Source organism: Macaca fascicularis, chromosome 12 (assembly GCF_037993035.2).
Source record: "Macaca fascicularis isolate 582-1 chromosome 12, T2T-MFA8v1.1".
NCBI classification, from domain to species: domain Eukaryota; kingdom Metazoa; phylum Chordata; class Mammalia; order Primates; family Cercopithecidae; genus Macaca; species Macaca fascicularis.
In genome coordinates, this window is record NC_088386.1 from 55309921 (window position 1) to 55326966 (window position 17046).

At 38.5% G+C, this 17046-nt stretch overlaps 1 protein-coding gene across 4 annotated transcripts in view; it reads right to left on the minus strand.

The window, feature by feature from the left end:
- LY75 (lymphocyte antigen 75) overlaps positions 1–17046 on the minus strand; it is a 94660-nt gene that overhangs the window by 67224 nt on the left and 10390 nt on the right. For all 4 annotated transcript variants that reach the window (XR_012421151.1, XR_012421152.1, XM_005573280.4 and 1 more), the window contains exons 3-11: positions 16604–16774; positions 12914–13078; positions 8692–8802; positions 7420–7560; positions 4567–4758; positions 3524–3681; positions 1616–1726; positions 984–1072; positions 675–844 (exon numbers count right to left, since the gene is read on the minus strand). Coding sequence is in view for 2 of the 4 variants with exons in the window: in XM_005573280.4 (XP_005573337.3) it covers positions 675–844; positions 984–1072; positions 1616–1726; positions 3524–3681; positions 4567–4758; positions 7420–7560; positions 8692–8802; positions 12914–13078; positions 16604–16774 (1308 nt within the window). In the remaining 2 variants the exon portion in view is untranslated. The remainder of the gene's footprint in view (positions 1–674; positions 845–983; positions 1073–1615; positions 1727–3523; positions 3682–4566; positions 4759–7419; positions 7561–8691; positions 8803–12913; positions 13079–16603; positions 16775–17046) is intronic.

The following is a 17046-nucleotide window of genomic DNA, read 5'->3' on the forward strand; positions in this document are numbered from 1 at the left end:
CACAACTCTCCCAGATTCTGATCCAAAGGAAAAGCTGGTATAATAAAGATAGAAGGAGGTATGTGGTAACATACATTTGTTTGCTGTTTATTTTATGACCGTCATAATTTTATGTATTCATAACAGTATTAAAAGTATGAAACAGTATTAAAATAAATAATGCAAGATAGCCTCCATAATTCTTACCCATTGAGAATAATGGAAGAAAACACATTCAGTTTTGATAAAAGGTTAGGAAGCAGAGAGATGAAAATGTAAAGAGCCCCACATGGGCACTTTGAGATTCTATTTGAGATTTACACAGAAAAGATTTTAAAAACTCGCACTGGTGCTTCTAGCTCTGAGCCATTAGACGGTGGTTTGGGAGAACTAAGTTTTTGAACTTCTTTCACTGGATTATTCTCAAGGACATAATAGGGAAGACACAGCCAGTGCTTCTGTGTATTTTTCCATAGATAGCCTCCAATCCTGAAGATCATCGAGTCCCTCACATTTCAAAAGTAAGTGAGGAACACCTTTGAGAGGAGTGCTGCCTTTCACTAGTCACAGTATACTGCTACTTTAGTGCAGCACACCAACATGGCACATGCATACCTATGTAACAAACCTGCATGTTGTGCATGTGTACCCTAGAATTTAAAGTATATACATATAAAAAAGATTAAGACACTCACCTGGCTCAAGAAAATTCCAGTTGGAAAAGGTTACAGACCGCCTTGTTCCACCAACAGTTGCCCAGTTATACTCGCCATGAGAATCTACATCTCTCAGGCCAGTCCAGAAGTATTTTCTTAGAGATTTATCATACTTTTTCATCAAATCATTTAGGTATTCTTGCTCAAATCTACAAAAGGAGAATCAAATTGGCAAGTGTTTCACAATGATTGACTCTATTTGAAGATGCACCTTTTTCTTATGAAGACTGTTTAGCAAAAGAACTCAGAGTTGAAAGTTTCTGAGTACAAGTTGACTGATGGTCACACCTGCTAGTGATAGTCAGATTGCAGTTTGTTCCAAAAGGGACCTCATCCTCGTAAATCTTGTAACAGGTTTCTCCATGTCTCTTCCAGCCCTAAATCAGAGGAAAAATACTGTCAAACTGTTTGCCAGACTTGATGGTGTCCCTGTCTGTCAAGCATGTTTCTGTTACATTGATAGCATCTTAGAACATGTGGAAATTGAGGACATGGCTATTGAATTCACACATGTGATGGGGGTGGGATGCAATTTCACAGATAACTTCCACAAGACTGTGAGCCTGTGTCAGACAAAAGGTATGGGTTAATTCTCTTTATCCTTGGAGGCTGGCTCATCATAAGAGTATAATAGTCACTGGATGAATTATTTTTGAATATTGATAATATTAGTGGGGGAAGTAAAGACATCGGCCTTGAGGCTAGTAATTCTACAAATATTTATAGAAATTTTCAAACTTCTGCTTCTGTAAGAAGCAATATGCTGTAACTCACTGCCTTCTGGCTTGTTCTAACATAAATGAACAGAAACTAGTAGTTTCCTCAATTTTATAAGTCTGAATTATTTAAGTCTCAGCTACCATTTCTAACCAAGAAGTTGTAACACTGCTTGAGAAAATTTACATAGGGATTTCACCTACCTCATTTGGAGGACACATCTTATCAGAACTTGTGTCGTTCAGTTTTTCTCCCTTTCTCTTGCATACATATTTTAGTTTCTCCTCACACGATTGGACTTTCCACTGACCTAGCTTTGAAAGGAGACAAAAACATTTGCTTGGAAAGGAAATTATTTACCGCATATTCAAAACTGAACTCACAAAAACTATGAGACAAAGAGAGAGAGAGGAAGAGGGAGAGAGAGGGAGAGGGAGAGAGGGGGAGAGGGGGAGAGAGGGAGAGAGGGGGGGAGAGAGAGAGAGAGAGAGAGAGAGAGAGAGAGAGAGAGAGAGAGAGAGAGAGAATATAAATGAATTATCAAATGTGAGAACACACTGCTAGAAAATGCTACTCAACAGGCCTGCAAAGCGATGGCTCACAACCAGTTACCTCAGCATCACCTCCAGGTCACATTGTGGATAAATTTCATTTTCTTATAAGAGTAGCAATAAAACCATCAAAGGACACTTAGTATAAAAGCTGAAGAGAGAAGGACTCAGCCCGCAGTTTCAGCATTCTAATCTTCTTCCCTAAGGCACAGCCAAAGTTTGAAACTTTTAGGCACATCATCAACCTCCCTTTCTCAGTTTCCTCACGTGTAAAATGATGACGGTGGCTAAAATAGCTATTCTCCACGAATTCTAGGTCAAAAGTTTCTTTCAACTCTACTTCAACCTGGACTTCAAAATTCTCTCTTTCAAATATGCTATTTAACATTAATTTGCTTAATTGACTAAGTCACTTTGCTTTCTTCGAATTAAATTTTAATAAGACGATTGTGATAAGGGTCAGTTTTGAACATTGGAATGCTGTCTAGGTATGCCATCAGTTCACTCTTGCCCATAGGAACCCCTTTCCATTTCTGATGTTCTTTTAAAGACATGTTGGATATCATTTTGAATAGAGCTTCAAATGTGACACCTTTCTAAATTTCTTTTAAACACACATAATATTTATTGCTTCCACTTAAGTCTCTTTAGATGTCTAAGTGACACAGTCACTTTCAATAACCAATTAGGAGTCCACGGGAAAGTGATACAAACAAAACATAGAGGTACATATATCTTTTCTGCTCAAGACACAGCCTATTTTGGATTATTAAGGCTGAGCACTCTATAGGAGTAAGATGGTTTCTGAAAGATGTTAGGCCTAATTTTTAAATAAAATCATTTTTTCACTTTTCAAAGTAGTATCGATATAAAACAATCTGAACATGAATTTGGAAGATGGGATTTTTCAGGTTAAATTGTGGTTAGCCAAATATCACATTGATGGCAGAAAGGTGGGTGGAGGCCCTGGTCCTGAGAGAAAGCAGGTTGCTAGAATCAGTCTGGCACAAGAATCTGAGTTCTAAAGGGATTCTCTGTATCTGTTTGAGACCAGAAAAGATGCTCTCAGATAGGATGTAGGTTGCTTACTTAGTAATTGCTTTTATTTACCTTTTAAAGTAACTACCAGAAAGACAATCTAGACTTGAGATTATTTTTTGCCAACTTTTGGCACCAGGGACCAGTTTTGTGGAAGACAATTTTTTCCACAGAGGGTGGCAAAGAGGATAGTTTTGGGATGAAACTGTTCTACAAGGAAGTGCAACCTAGATCCCTTGCATGTGCAGTTCATAATAGGGTTCGCCCTCCTATGAGAATCTAATGGTGCTGCCGATCTTACAGGAGGGGGAGCTCGGGCAGTAATGCTTGCTTACCCGCCACTCATCTCCTGCTGTGCGACCCGATTCTTAACAGGTAATGGTCCGTGGCCCTGTACCCTGATCCAGAGGGCTCTTACCTTTTCTTTTCCAGCTTATACACAAACTTCCCAACCAAAGAAATCTTAATATTATCATTAAGTGAAACAATAAGAATATAAAGAAACCGTAGGAGGTTTCCTACCTCTCCTAAGTAGGAAACACAGTTAGGCGTCTTATTGTAGGGAACATTTGGCTCATTCTCATCCCAATATGTTAGGGTAACTTCAGTACCATCTGACCACTGAAATAAAGTTGGTATATTTATGTTCTTAAGGCCTATCCATACTTCTTCTTTGGTATCTAAAAGAAAAATGTTTTATTTCTTTGGTTTTGCTCAATTACATACTTTAATATTTATATTGTTATACGAATTTTTACATTCTGATACGGAGTTTTAAGAGCCTTTGTAGTACTCTTAATTTGGTTATTAATATGTTGATAAGACAGGCAGGTTGGGTAATGAAGGCTTTTTAAGTCACTTATGCCAGTAAAGTACACGGGTAGAACATCTGCAGGCTGAGTGTTCCTGATATCTGGTGTAGATAAACTTTGCTTTGTGGGATGAATGAAATTCTACAAATACAATCATACATATCCCAGTTTGAACAGAAACACTGTCCACTGCTGCCCTGGTATGACTCTGCTGCCTTCACAAGTGAAACAAGGAGCACCAGGCTGGCACTGAGTAGGTATCTACTCTCAGCTATTATTAGTGAATTCTAGGAAGAGATCATAATACTGTCAGTCTAGTATATTTTCCTTTACCAGTATTTAGCTTTCAAGTAATTACAAAAGTGAAGTAATTATCACTTAAGTTTTCTGAGCAACTTAAATAAAATTTAGCTCATGAGAAGAGGGAGATCATTCAATCAATGGTAGTACTGTCAAATTGGTTGCCACTAGGCACATGTGGCCACTTAAATTAGTTAAAATGAAATAAAAGTAATAATTCAGTTTCTCAGTTGCCCTAGCTACATGCCAACTGCTCAAAAGCTGCATGTGGCTAGTGGCCACCATACTAGACAGTGCTAATTGTAGAACAGTTCCATCACCAGAGACAATCCTATCTGACAGTGCTGACCTGTGGGATCAGACTGTAAGCTTTTCATTCCCACCAAGAGTCTAAAACCAGGGATACTTTAAAATGCCTTAAGCCTTTCAAATAGGATATTTTTAAAAACTTACCCTCATTATGGAGTTTTGTGACCACCACCTCCACATCTGCTAAAGAATGAATGCTGATTAGGTCACCACTGAAGTCTTTGCATTTCGCATGTGCCTTATCCCAGGAATTACTTTCATTTACCAGCAGATAGCAAAATCCATTATTTGGCAGCCAGCCTGCATCACAGCGGGTATCTGAGTATGTCCAGACATCTGGGGGAAAAGCAGCTATTTATATTCCAGTAAAGATACATCTATTTGAATCAATAACATTGCAAATTATTTTTTCTTGAATAATGAGGGTCCTGGAAAACTGGGGAATGTGATGTCAGATGCTACAGTGACATGAATTCATGTGGTGCCTATCACATAAATGAGGTATATATGGCATCGTAGGAATTCCCACTGGGATTCAGAAAATGATGTGACTTTAACGTGCTTCAATGCCCTATATGGCTGAGCACAGGCTATTAAAGGGTTTGGACACAATCAAGGGAGAGATTGCCCTTAGTCCAAGTAGACAGCAGAAAGACGTGCCTTAAGTCAGTTTCTGACAAATCTTTTCCTGGGTATGGAATTTGTTAGGTTTCCCTCCAGTCTCTGTCCTTGAGAAGATTATAAGAGGGCGAGCCTCGTTTTCTTGTATGGTCAGCTTAGCAAGGGGATGTAGATTAATGCTCACTGTTGAACAAAGAACAGGCAGAGATTTAAGGGACAGAATAAGACGTTTATATACTTCGCATCCAAGAGATGGCAGCAATGGAGGGAAAGGGCAAAGGTTACCCCTGCACTTCTTTCCTTCCCTCTGCTAGACAGATGGACCTCATGGAATTAGTGATTCTGTTTTGACCACGATAAAGCTCACAATCAAAGGTCTAATTTTTCCAGATTAGAAAAAAATAATGAAGTATAAAACCCTACGGAATACTTCTACCCCTGTTAACAAAACCAGAAAGTGAGTTGGTTACTCAGACTTCACTGATTCAGAACCATTTGGAATATCTGTTGTAAGAATGCACAGCATCTTAAAAATGTGGACAGTTTGTTTTCTTACTGAAGGATAAAGTGATTCAGATTCAGCTAACCTCTTACACTTGCAAGATAACTCAATTAACTTTAATATTCTGAAATAGCATGTATTATTGTTATATTTTATAATTATGACAAAGGAACAGAGGAAAAATATCACCCACAACGGAACTTAATGCAATCATTTTCATATTCTAGTCTTTGTCTCAATGAATATATATTTTTACAAGATTAAAATGATAAGTAGGAATATCATTTGGTTTTGTTCTTTGTATTTTCCTGCTGGCACAGTTATTTTAGTAAATGCATATTATTCAATCATGTGGGAACATCATGATTTACTTAATAATTGCTACTGCGAGATATTTACTTAATCTATCATCAATTGCTCTAGCTTATTTTCATTTGTGCTGGCTTTTCTATTATGCCTTTTGTTGTATGGACTAAATGCGGTTTGAATCAACTTGGAAGACAAATGTTCATTTCCCCTATTATCTTAAAATATCCCCTTACATTCTTTATTTTATATCTAGTTTTTCCTTAAAAATTGCTCTATGCTCCTTTTTAGATGACAAGACATTTGGATGCTTTATTCCCTTCACTCATAGTTCCTTTTAAAGCAGGACATTTAAAAATCATCCTTTCCCCTTGATATGGTTTGGCTGTGTCCTCATCCAAATCTCACCTTAAATTCCCATGTGTTATGGGAGGAACCTGGTGAAAGGTAATTGAATCATGGGGGCAGGTCTCTCCCGTGCTGTTCTCGTGATAGTGAATAAGTCTCACGAGATCTGGCGGTCTTATAAGGGGGAGTTTCCCTGCACAAGCTCTCTTTCTTTGCTTGCCACCATCCATGTGACATGTGACTTGCTCCTCCTTGCCTTCCGCCATGATTGTGAGGCCTCCCCAACCATGTGAGACTGTAAGTCTATTAAACCTCTTTTTCCTCCCAGTCTTGGGTATGTCTTTATCAGTAGCATGAAAATGGACTAATACACCCCTCCAGTTTTGAGTATTAGTTTCTCTCATTTGGTGAGGATGTAATTAAATACCAGGTATACATCAGGCCCTGTGCTTGACAGTCAAGGCACTCCTCTTTTCCATTCTTTCAAAAACTCCTCACACCCTTCCACTCCTCAAAAACTTCAGCTGTTCTTATGTCTCTTTCATCCCCAAACTCCCTGGAAAACCCCCCTCACTGTACACATTTTGTCCCTCTGCACCTCTCCTTTTTTACTTGATTTTTCAAGGCAAAGACCTGCCTGGTAGAGAAGGACAGAAGAGGGCCGGGTGCTGTGGGGCACAGGGTGAAGAAGCCTGGGATTACTCCTGTGTCCATAGGTTTTGCCTTGTTACGGAGGCATGGACAGTAGTGGTTCTCAGACTTGAATATGCATCAGAACCACCTGGAGAGCTTCTTAAAACATAGATTGCTGGACCCCATCCTCTAGTTTCTGATGTAGCAAATCCGTGGTGGGTCCTGAGAGCTTGCATTTCTAACAGGAAGAGGTGATGCTGATGCTGTTGGTCTGGGGACCACCCCTGGAGAACCGCTGCTCTGGAGAAAAAAGAGCCACACACGAACAGAAGTATATTTCCTATCTCGAATATCTCTGCCTTCTTCTGGGCAAGTACATCCTTTTATTTAATATTCTTTATTACCTCAACCAAAGCTTTACTCATATATGGTTGATAACATCTAACCACAGGGTTAAAAATCAAGTACTTTTTGGTACTATCAGTATCAGGAGAAGGAAAGGTGGAAATGGATGTCGGAAAAGATTTACTTGTTTTCACAAAACTATGATTTTAAGACCTATTTGTATAAGCATGTAAGAAAGATACCTGTTAACTCCACCGTATTATTTAATGGTTTCCTGCAAACATAGGGAAGTTGAGCGTCACAAGAAAAGCTCTGCCACAGACCAGACTCAGCATCCATTCTTGCGCAGCTGGAGCCACCTATAGTAGGTGCACTGGGTCTGTCTTAAAAGGGAACATTTTTCAAAGCATTAGAATGAGAAAGTTAGGGCCAGGATGGTGGTCATAAAGAATAATTTGTACTCCTAATTTTATGCTTTTATGGGAACTCATAGTATAGTTAAAACTTAGCTAAATTGAAATGTATAAGCCTCAATGAATAATTATGTGCTTAAATATGTCTTTCTTCTAAAATATAGGATCTAAGGGGAAAATATTATGATACATTGTAGTTAATTTTAAAAACAAAAACAAAAACTTTTTCCTTAAATGACTTCCAGGTCATATTCTATGGTTAGTAGCTCTTAATCTGCTACTCCATAAAATAAAAATATTAATTTATCATTGTCATGCCATTAAGGCCTTGAGTTAAAGATTAAATTATCTTTAAAGATTCTATTTAGTGAAATAATAAAAGTATTACTTCATTTGCTGATAAGGAAATTTAGCAAACTAAATTAACTAAAGTGACTAATTGGAATTTTATTGCTCTTAACTCAGTTTTCCTATATGTGTACAGAGCAGTTTTATACTGAAATCAGTGTTAACTTTAGGTTCTACATTTGTCGTAAGTCAAAGATTTTATTTTATTTTTCAAAATTGTCTAATCCTTCCTTTGGGGAGAAAGTCTTTTGGCTAAATGGCATTTTGTTTGTTTTATTCCCTAAAAGACTCTCTTTGAAGTATTTATTTGTATTAGAAAATACAACCATGATGTTGTCAGTACTTGCATGCTATATGGGGAGAGACCCCAGGAGTTTGAAAATGAAGGGATATGTCCATATTAGAGTTAAGCTGCAGATGAAACACAGCATGGGTGAGTCACAGCCATGCCAAGTCCTTTAGGGACACAGAATGGCTTCTGGGCCATGTGGTGGAGCTCCTTCTGCTCTTACATAAAAATGCAGGGTTGTTCTAAAGGTCTAAAGGTTCAAATGCCCAGTTGTCCATGGTGTGGTTCAGCTTGGCAATAACAGTATCACAATTAAGAATGGTTTAGGAAGAAAACATTCTTCTGAGAGGTAACGATAGTAAGAGTTGCCAAGATGTGAAACTTTTCTATGCTATTGGTGAGTGAGAAGCTTTTGCTTTTTTGAAGATTTGTTCTGTGCAGAGGGGTGGGGAAGGAGCAGTTACCTGGATCCCAGTTGAGAAAGTTTAATGGTTTGTGATCTGACCATTCCCAGCCTCTAGCAGAGTATAGCTGATTTAAACCAATCCAGAAAATTTTAGCAATGCCTTCTTTTTCTGTAAGAATTAAAAAATTTTAAAAAGTGACAAAGTTGCCTAAGTTATTATCTAAATTAGACTTATTCTACTAATAACAAACAAATGTGCAGACCTTGATTGTAAGGCAGCAGTCCCTGTAGGAGGCTGTCTATACATCAAAGGCAGGCAATGCTAATAGACAAAAGTCTTCAGACTATTGAGAAACCCAAAGGCTGATAAGTTAATTCAATTCTTCTCTCCTATTAGCTTGTCAAATTCGCTTTCATCTAAGGTAAGAACAGAAGCTTCTTAGACTAGCTGTCTCACTATCTATTTTTAATCCTCTTGTATTAACATAGAAGACTTATCAAAAGCAGTTTCCATTGTACTTCTAGATTTGGAAGATCTGACTGGATTCTAGACCGACAATTTAAATTCATTAGGCACACATATTATTTGCCAGGTTCTAGGGATATAAAAACTGAAATGACAAAGTCCCTGCCCTCATGAGAATTTCAATCTAGTAGAAGGAGACAGACATGGATCCCTCAAATGATCAAGTTTTTCTGGGACTGGATCAGAAATATGTATAGCAACTGTTTCATAGATAATGAAATACATATATATGACTCATGGCTCTAGGTCCCAAAGGGTCCAGTTTAGACTACAGATACAGAATGAGAGTCACACACGTGCACACACACACACACATGCACGCATATGCATGCATGCACACACACATGCACACACACGTGGTACAATGGAGATAGATCATTCAAATTTATTATTTGATGACCAGATGTTATCAGCAATTAAGAAAGATAGAAGGTGGGTGGATCACCTGAGGTTAAGAGTTTGAGACCACCCTGGTCAACATGGTGAAACCCCGTCTCTACTAAAAACACAAAAATTAGCCAGGTGTGGTGGCATGTGCCTGTAATCCCAGCTACTCAGGAGGCTGAGGCAGGAGAATGCTTGAACCCAGGAGACGGAGGTTGCAGTGAGCCAAGATCATGCCACTGCACTCCATCCTAGGCGACAGAGCAAGACTCTGTCTAAAAAAAAAAAAAAAGAAGGAAGGAAGGAAGGAAAGAAAGAAAAGAAAAGAAAAGAAAAGAAAAGAGAAAGAAAGAAAGAAGGAAAGAAAGAAAGAAGGAAAGAAAGAAAGAAAGAAAGAAAAAGAAAGGAAGGAAGGAAGGAAGGAAGGAAGGAAGGAAGGAAGGAAGGAAGGAAGGAAAGAAAGATGGAAAGCAGATATAATTTAGGTAGTGAGGCCAGTTTCTGATACACGATTCAATGTGCATATGCCCACAAAAAAAATGGATGCAATCATGTTGGTATGGGTTCCTGTATATTGGAAAAAGAATGTGCAAATGATGGTAATGATTTTCGATACTTCTTAGGAAGTCACTACTCCTAGATCAGTATTTACACATGGTAGTTTTCAGTAAAGGGGCACTTAATAAAAATTTCTTTTCCAGATTTGCATATTGTGAGTTTTAGAGGTTAAAACACAGTTTTCTTGGGTCTTGGGAAACCAATAGTCATAATTAGGCATATTGATATGCCTAAGAAGCTTTCATACTGGAAAAGGAAGTTGAAACATTAGAAACAGATATACTTCTAAAATTAATGGTATGTATTAAATATGGGGCATGTCTGGCCAGGAGTAGGGTGCAATAAGGCCCTTTACCATATTACCTTACTTTCATTAGTTATTAAAGAAAATGGATGCATAAAGAATCAGGCAACATTTGTTCCTCCAAATGCATCATTAGATTGTTTAGTAGGATGTTGATTGTCACACTTAGGCACTTTTCTCCTTGATTGAAGTCACCAGTTTCCAAATGTCAATATTCTAGGAATCTTTAATTTATTGGCACTTTTCATTCTCAACAATATTTTTTGTAAGTCTTCAGCGAGGTCTGGAATAGAACTCCAATGCCAAACACTAGCCCATTCGGCTTATTTGGCAGATTTTCATTCTAAAGATCTGAATATTCAAGTGCCAAACAATACAAGAAAGGGGTAAAGCTACGAGTAAGAAACGAGGTCTGAATAAAGCTGTAAACAAGAAGAATGACAAAAGGCTTGTGGCCTTTTAATGATAAAAAGAGATAAAGATATCTAAGAGGGGTACGTAGTATTAACAAAAAAGAAAGCTGGGCGTAATCCTGTGCTCCTGTAGTCCTAGCTACTTAGAAGACTGAGGTGGGAAGATCGCTTGAGCCCAGGAGTTCCAGGCTATAGTGTGCTCTGATCACACCTGTGAATATCCACTGCACACCACCCTGGACAACGTATTGAGACCCTGTTTCAAATAAATAAATAGGGTTCTGCAATTCTATATGTCGATATTCAAATCCCAATCTGATACTTCTTAGCTGTATGCTGTTGGGTATATTATTTCTGAGGATCAATTTCCTTATCTAGTGATAAACCATTTGTTTGATGAGGTTGTAGTAATGATTAATGGATTTATCTGGAGAAAGTAGGGCTTGCTTACAGTAAGCATTTATTAAATATTTCCAGTTATTATAAAATAGTGTGACAGAATATATCTGAATTCTTAGACAATACATGCTTGTTTACTATATAGCAATAAAGCTTACAGCTTTGTGCAAAAGTAAAAAACAACCCATGAGACCCATTTCTGCCTGCAAAGAACTTACAGTCTTATAAAAGGTGAATCCATTTATATGTCTGATGCAATTTGTTTTCAAGTCAAACTGACTATTCAAATTTAGGCTCTGATAAATACTTGTGGGTGACTTTGGACAAGTTATATTTCCTCTCTGAGCCTCGCATTCCTCATTGGCAAAATGAGGATAACAATAACGTCCACCTCATAAGGTAGTTAGATGGGGATGAAATGAGATAATGTATAAAAAGCATTTAGTAGTCTGTCTGGCACATCATCATTATCATATATTATAATTATTTGTCTTTCATTCAAAGAATAACTCATCACGGACTCAGTAACTTGGGTTCCTTGATTTTTAAATATAATATTAAAATTTCTTTTTATATAGTTTCTTTTGAAAGATATACAAGACTCTGGAAAGAGTTATAGAATTTTACTGAGTACATAAAAGAAGTCCTAAATAAATAGAAAAGCATATAATTTTCATGGTTGAGAAGACAATATTGAAACAGCAATACCTTTTATTTATTTATTTATTTTTTAAGACAAGGTCTTGCTCTGTCACTCAGGCTGAAGTGCAGTGATGCCATCATAGCTCTCTGCAGCCTCAATCTCCTACGCTCGAGCGATCCTTCTACCTCAGCCTCCAGAGCAGCTGGGACTACAGGCACATGCCAACAGCCAATTTTTTTTTTTTTTTTTTGGTAGAGACTAGGTCTCACTTGGCTGCCCAGGCTGGTTTCAAACTCCTGGCTTCAAGTAATCCTCCTGCTTTTACCTTTCAAAGTGCTGTCATTGCAGGTGTGAGCTGCTGCACCCGGCCAATTCCTTTTTAATGAATCTATAATTCAATACGATTCCAACTAAAGTTACAATAGGGTTTGCTACTGAAATTAACAAGGTGATCCTTAAATTCTTATGGAAGGATAAGTGGTCTTTTAAAGTTTTTATTTATTCCTATTAATTTAAGTTTTCATAATTAAAAATTAAAAAATTACCACTACCATCCCCCAAACAAAACAAAACAAAGTCCTATCCACTCTGTATCCATGTTATTAAACCCACTTTAAGATTTAGTAAAACACTCCTTGCCCCGAGGACTGTACCCTTTCACTCAGGGGGAGGACCTTTACTGAGGCCATATAGTATAACGTAACCATCTTCCTTCCCTTCCTTTAATTCTCTATTTTTCAATGTTCAAAGAGTTTAATTGTTCACTTTTTGAAAAATCCTTTCATTTAGGATTAGGGTATCAGTCTAATCTTGCTACCCAAACTTGTTTTCTGAACATCAATCTCTCTTTACTTTCCATCACAAGATGTATTTCACAATGGTGAAATATGATTACATTTGGTACTTTTTTGCTTATGGGTTTCAGTGCAGAAGTTTAAATCCCAAGAGAGGCCAGAAAAGATACATATAAAGAAACACATCTGGATATGAAAACAGAAGAAGTACCTTTACAATTTTAGCCAATTTGCTCTATCACATGCAAATAAAATCTACCTTTAAGGTAAGTTAATTCAGCAGCACTGTTGATGCTCAGTAAATCAGCTCCTTGATTCTGACATGAAACATAAGCTTCTTTCCAAGAAAGAGCCGTCTGAGTATTAAATTGGTAGCAACTTCCAAACTGCTCGTTCTTTTCCCAATTATCTTCACAACCGTTTTCTGTTGATAAAGACACGTTAGTGATCATAAAGTAAGGACATAATGTTTTCCATTACTTAGGATGCTTACAAATACTGCAAGTCAATTTGCATACTCTTAGGATATGCCCAAATGGAGACTGCCATCACTCGTTTAGACCATATTTTGATCACAATACAATTGGAATCATAACACACCAAATGACTCAGGCTGGTTGAAGCTTCCACTCTTTCTTATTTTCCACTCTCCTTTTATACCTATCAATTACAATGCTGTGTTTTCGCCCATGTCCCTGCCTGCCCTCTGCCTGAGATGAGTCTCAGTGTGCACATGTTGTGAACACTGAGCTAATGGAAAACAAGCTCATTTGAACATAGTGGCAGACTACAGAGGGTCTGCCCACAGCTTGCATAGAAACCACCGTATGTGTACGTGTGTGCACAGACATGCTGCTTAAATGGCCAAGATACTGAGCCCAAGTGACTGCCTTATTTGGGAAACTATGTCCAAATTTCTCCTTAATATTTTAATAAAGAATCGAATATATGATATATAATTCACATTACATATGATTTATACATGTATATGTGTGTATATATGTGCATACAAACACGTATACATATGTGTTTGTAGAGTATACATAATTTCAGACAAAGAAACTGCAAGCTGTTTCCTGAATGAGATATAAAAGTTTTTTGACAACTGGTTCAAAATATATTCAGAGCCTTCTGTGTACACCCCACAAGAGGGGAAGTCCAGTGCAGGCTGTGTCAAGTGCATCCCAGGCTCCAACTGGGGGATTTTCCAAAAGGCCTCCTATAGCCACTTACATATCAGATGTTATACTCCTGATCCTATAAGCTGGAAGGGCCTTTAGAGATCATCTTGTCTAATGTCCTCATTTCACACACACGAACAAAGATCTAGAAGTGACTGTGGCAGAGCTATAATGAGGGCACTGGTCTTGTTGATCCTCTGAATGGCACATCCTGCTGCTTTAGCCATTTTTCTATGGCATAAATAGTAACAGAGATTCTGACATTTGGTAAAAACAAAATAGGGTGGATTTGAAAGCACATTGTCTAAAGGTTCATTATTACCACTGAGGCCCTACTTTTGTAAATCCAGAAGCTTCCAGGAGTGGGATGGCCGTGTGTTCACTATACAACATGACCTCCATGATTTAGCAGCCCTCAGGTTTGAGAAACTCAGTCTTGCTTCTTCCATAAAAAGTAACTCTAGGAAGCGTATGCATGCATTAACAACACTGTATGTGTCACACCCCCAAACCCCCAGCACACACACAACACCCACAGGAGGCTAAAGGCACCAAGACACATCCCTGTCAAGGCAGCAAGGTACAGTGGGGGTAAGTATGTACAGTGGGGAAGGAGGATAAGGAATCCTTCACTAGTTTCCACAAAAATGTGGTCTGATCCTGACAGACCATTTCATGGATCTGGGCCTGCTGCCTCTCCCCTGAGAAACAGGGTTTTGCACTGGATAACCTCTAAACAACCTTTCACATCTAAATTTCTGATCCAAATAAGGAGAGTTAAATGAAGTTGATACCTGGTTGACCAAACTCTGCTTATTATCAATTACAGCTGAAGAAAATACTGGCTTTTTCTATTTTAGTAGGTAGGTTACAGGTGTTGAGAAGCTTGAGCCTCTAACTAGATACATAATCCTCAAAGACTGGTCCCCAGACCAGCATTATCAGCACTACCTGGAAACTTGCCAAATTTGGTGGTGCCACCAAAAATCTACTGAATCAGAATCTCTGGGCCCTAGATACCTGTGTTCTAACAAACTCTGCACGTAATTCTGTTGCACCCTGAAATCTGAAGTCTTAACCCAGTATAATCTCTTCAAGTTGCTTAGAACTCTGCATGCTGAAGCTCAGATTCCCAAAGGAGGGATCAGCATTACTAATACCACCTGGCTGGCTGCTCAATTAGTCAGTATAGTGTGGCTGTTTGGGACAAGGACTTCATAGCCAGGCTTCCTGGGTTTGAATCCTAGTTCTGATATTTATTAGCTATGTGATCTTAGGCAAGTTACATAGCTCCCTTGTGCCTCACTGTGATCATCTGTAAAATGGGAATAAAGTATGGTACCTTTCAGGGTTGCTGGGGGATTAAATGAGTTAATGTATATTGAGAGCCTGAAACAGTATCTGACACCTGGCAGAGCCCTGTTAAGTATTAACTATTATTACTTAGGTCTGGAGCTCTTTCCTTTCTCTTTGCTATAGATTCTTTCAATCTATTGTCTATTGAGTAATTTTTGTGAGTACCTATCACATGTCAGGTACCATGATCCCCTGTAACTCTCACCTAATTGGTAAGAAACTGTTTCTGTTATGTGCCAGACAATGATGTAATTGCTACTTTGGTCTCTGTCTTTCTAAAGAACAGCAAATTCTTTAGCAACTCTCAGTTTGCTTCTGGTAAGAAGTAATGAGAAAAAGCACTCTGACAAACACACAGGAATGGTGGAAGGAACAGTGTTACCAATGTTGAGAGCCCCAGGAAGATCTATCTCTTCTCTTTCCTGCTCTTTGCTTCAGGCCATAAACATGCTTAATACTTCACCATTCTAAAAGTGTTTTTCAGCTGATCTCTTTCTTAAACTACCCTTTGCATTTTTAAATAAAAATTACAGGAGGTCACTGTTTTGGACTAAGCTCCTGATCTAGGACTCAGAGTCACCCATGCCAAAGTTCCACTCACCAAACTGAAACAGAGTTGTTACCCAGCCTTTTGAGAAATCAGGAGAGAGAGAGAACTGCCTAATTTCCCAAACAGGCCAGTTTCAATCTTTAACTGGCCTAATTAAAATGAAGTTCCCTCTGTTTTAATGCTTAACCTGAAGTCACCTGATGTTAACCAATAGATTATTTCTCTATTGTTCTTACAAGGAAAGTTACTTTGAAACGACCAATCCACTCTTTGGTTTTTGTCTTTGCTTTCTTCAGCCCTTTTTCGGTCTACAAAGCCAATCCTCTCTGTTCAACGAACTGGAATACTTATAGTACTCTTTTATGAAATGAGGTGTTGCCTGATTCTAGAATTGCAATAAAGCCAAATGAGATTGTAACTACATAAATTTGTTGCAATTTTGTCCTTTGCCAACTGTCTCTTCTGCTCCGTGAAACTTGCGAGGCTTACTTCCTTCTGTTCATGCTTCATTCCACTACAACCCAGCTTCTACCCTCTCTAGTCTTCTGAAACTACTAAAGGTCAGCAGCAATTTCCTAACTGTGCATGCCTTTTCCACACTTCCTCTCCCTGAGGTGTCTGTGCTATGGAACACTCCCTCCTTCTCCTCCATGACACCATCCGCCTTGGTTCACTTCCAGGCCTGCTTCTGAAGGCAAATTCATGGCTACACATTACCTCTCTCTTCTCCTCCAAACATACACTCCTTATCCAGGATGATATTTTTGCAGTCACTTTTGAGTCGCTTTGAACTCTTCCTTCTCCCTGTTGCCTCATATAAATGTACTGCCTTTCCACATAAAGTTTACCAGCCCATACATACCAGGCTTCAAGCAGATGCCCCACATTCGGTCATATTCATAATTTAAGGTGGTGGCACACCATGGCCCACTATGATCCTCATCAAGGATGCAATCATGATGCCAGGTCCCATCAACTAAGAATGGAAATTCACAAGGTCTCCCGTAGGAGTTCCCATCTCTGGTATAGATCTCTGGGTTGGAGAGGAAGTTGGGGAAAAGAGAGTTAAAAACTGGGTAGTCAAAACCAAACCAAACCAAACCAAACCAAAACAAAACAAAACTGGGTAGTCAGCTTCAGTTGGCTCATTTCTAAAACTCTTTGAAAAACAAACATTGTTGTTTAGAATACAATATCCGAATGTAGGAATTCGGAGCATGAGTGCTGTCAGGTCTGCACATGAATGCCAGCTCCCTGCTGACCCACTGTTTGCCTGTGGGCTAGCTATCCAACCCTCTAGTAGCC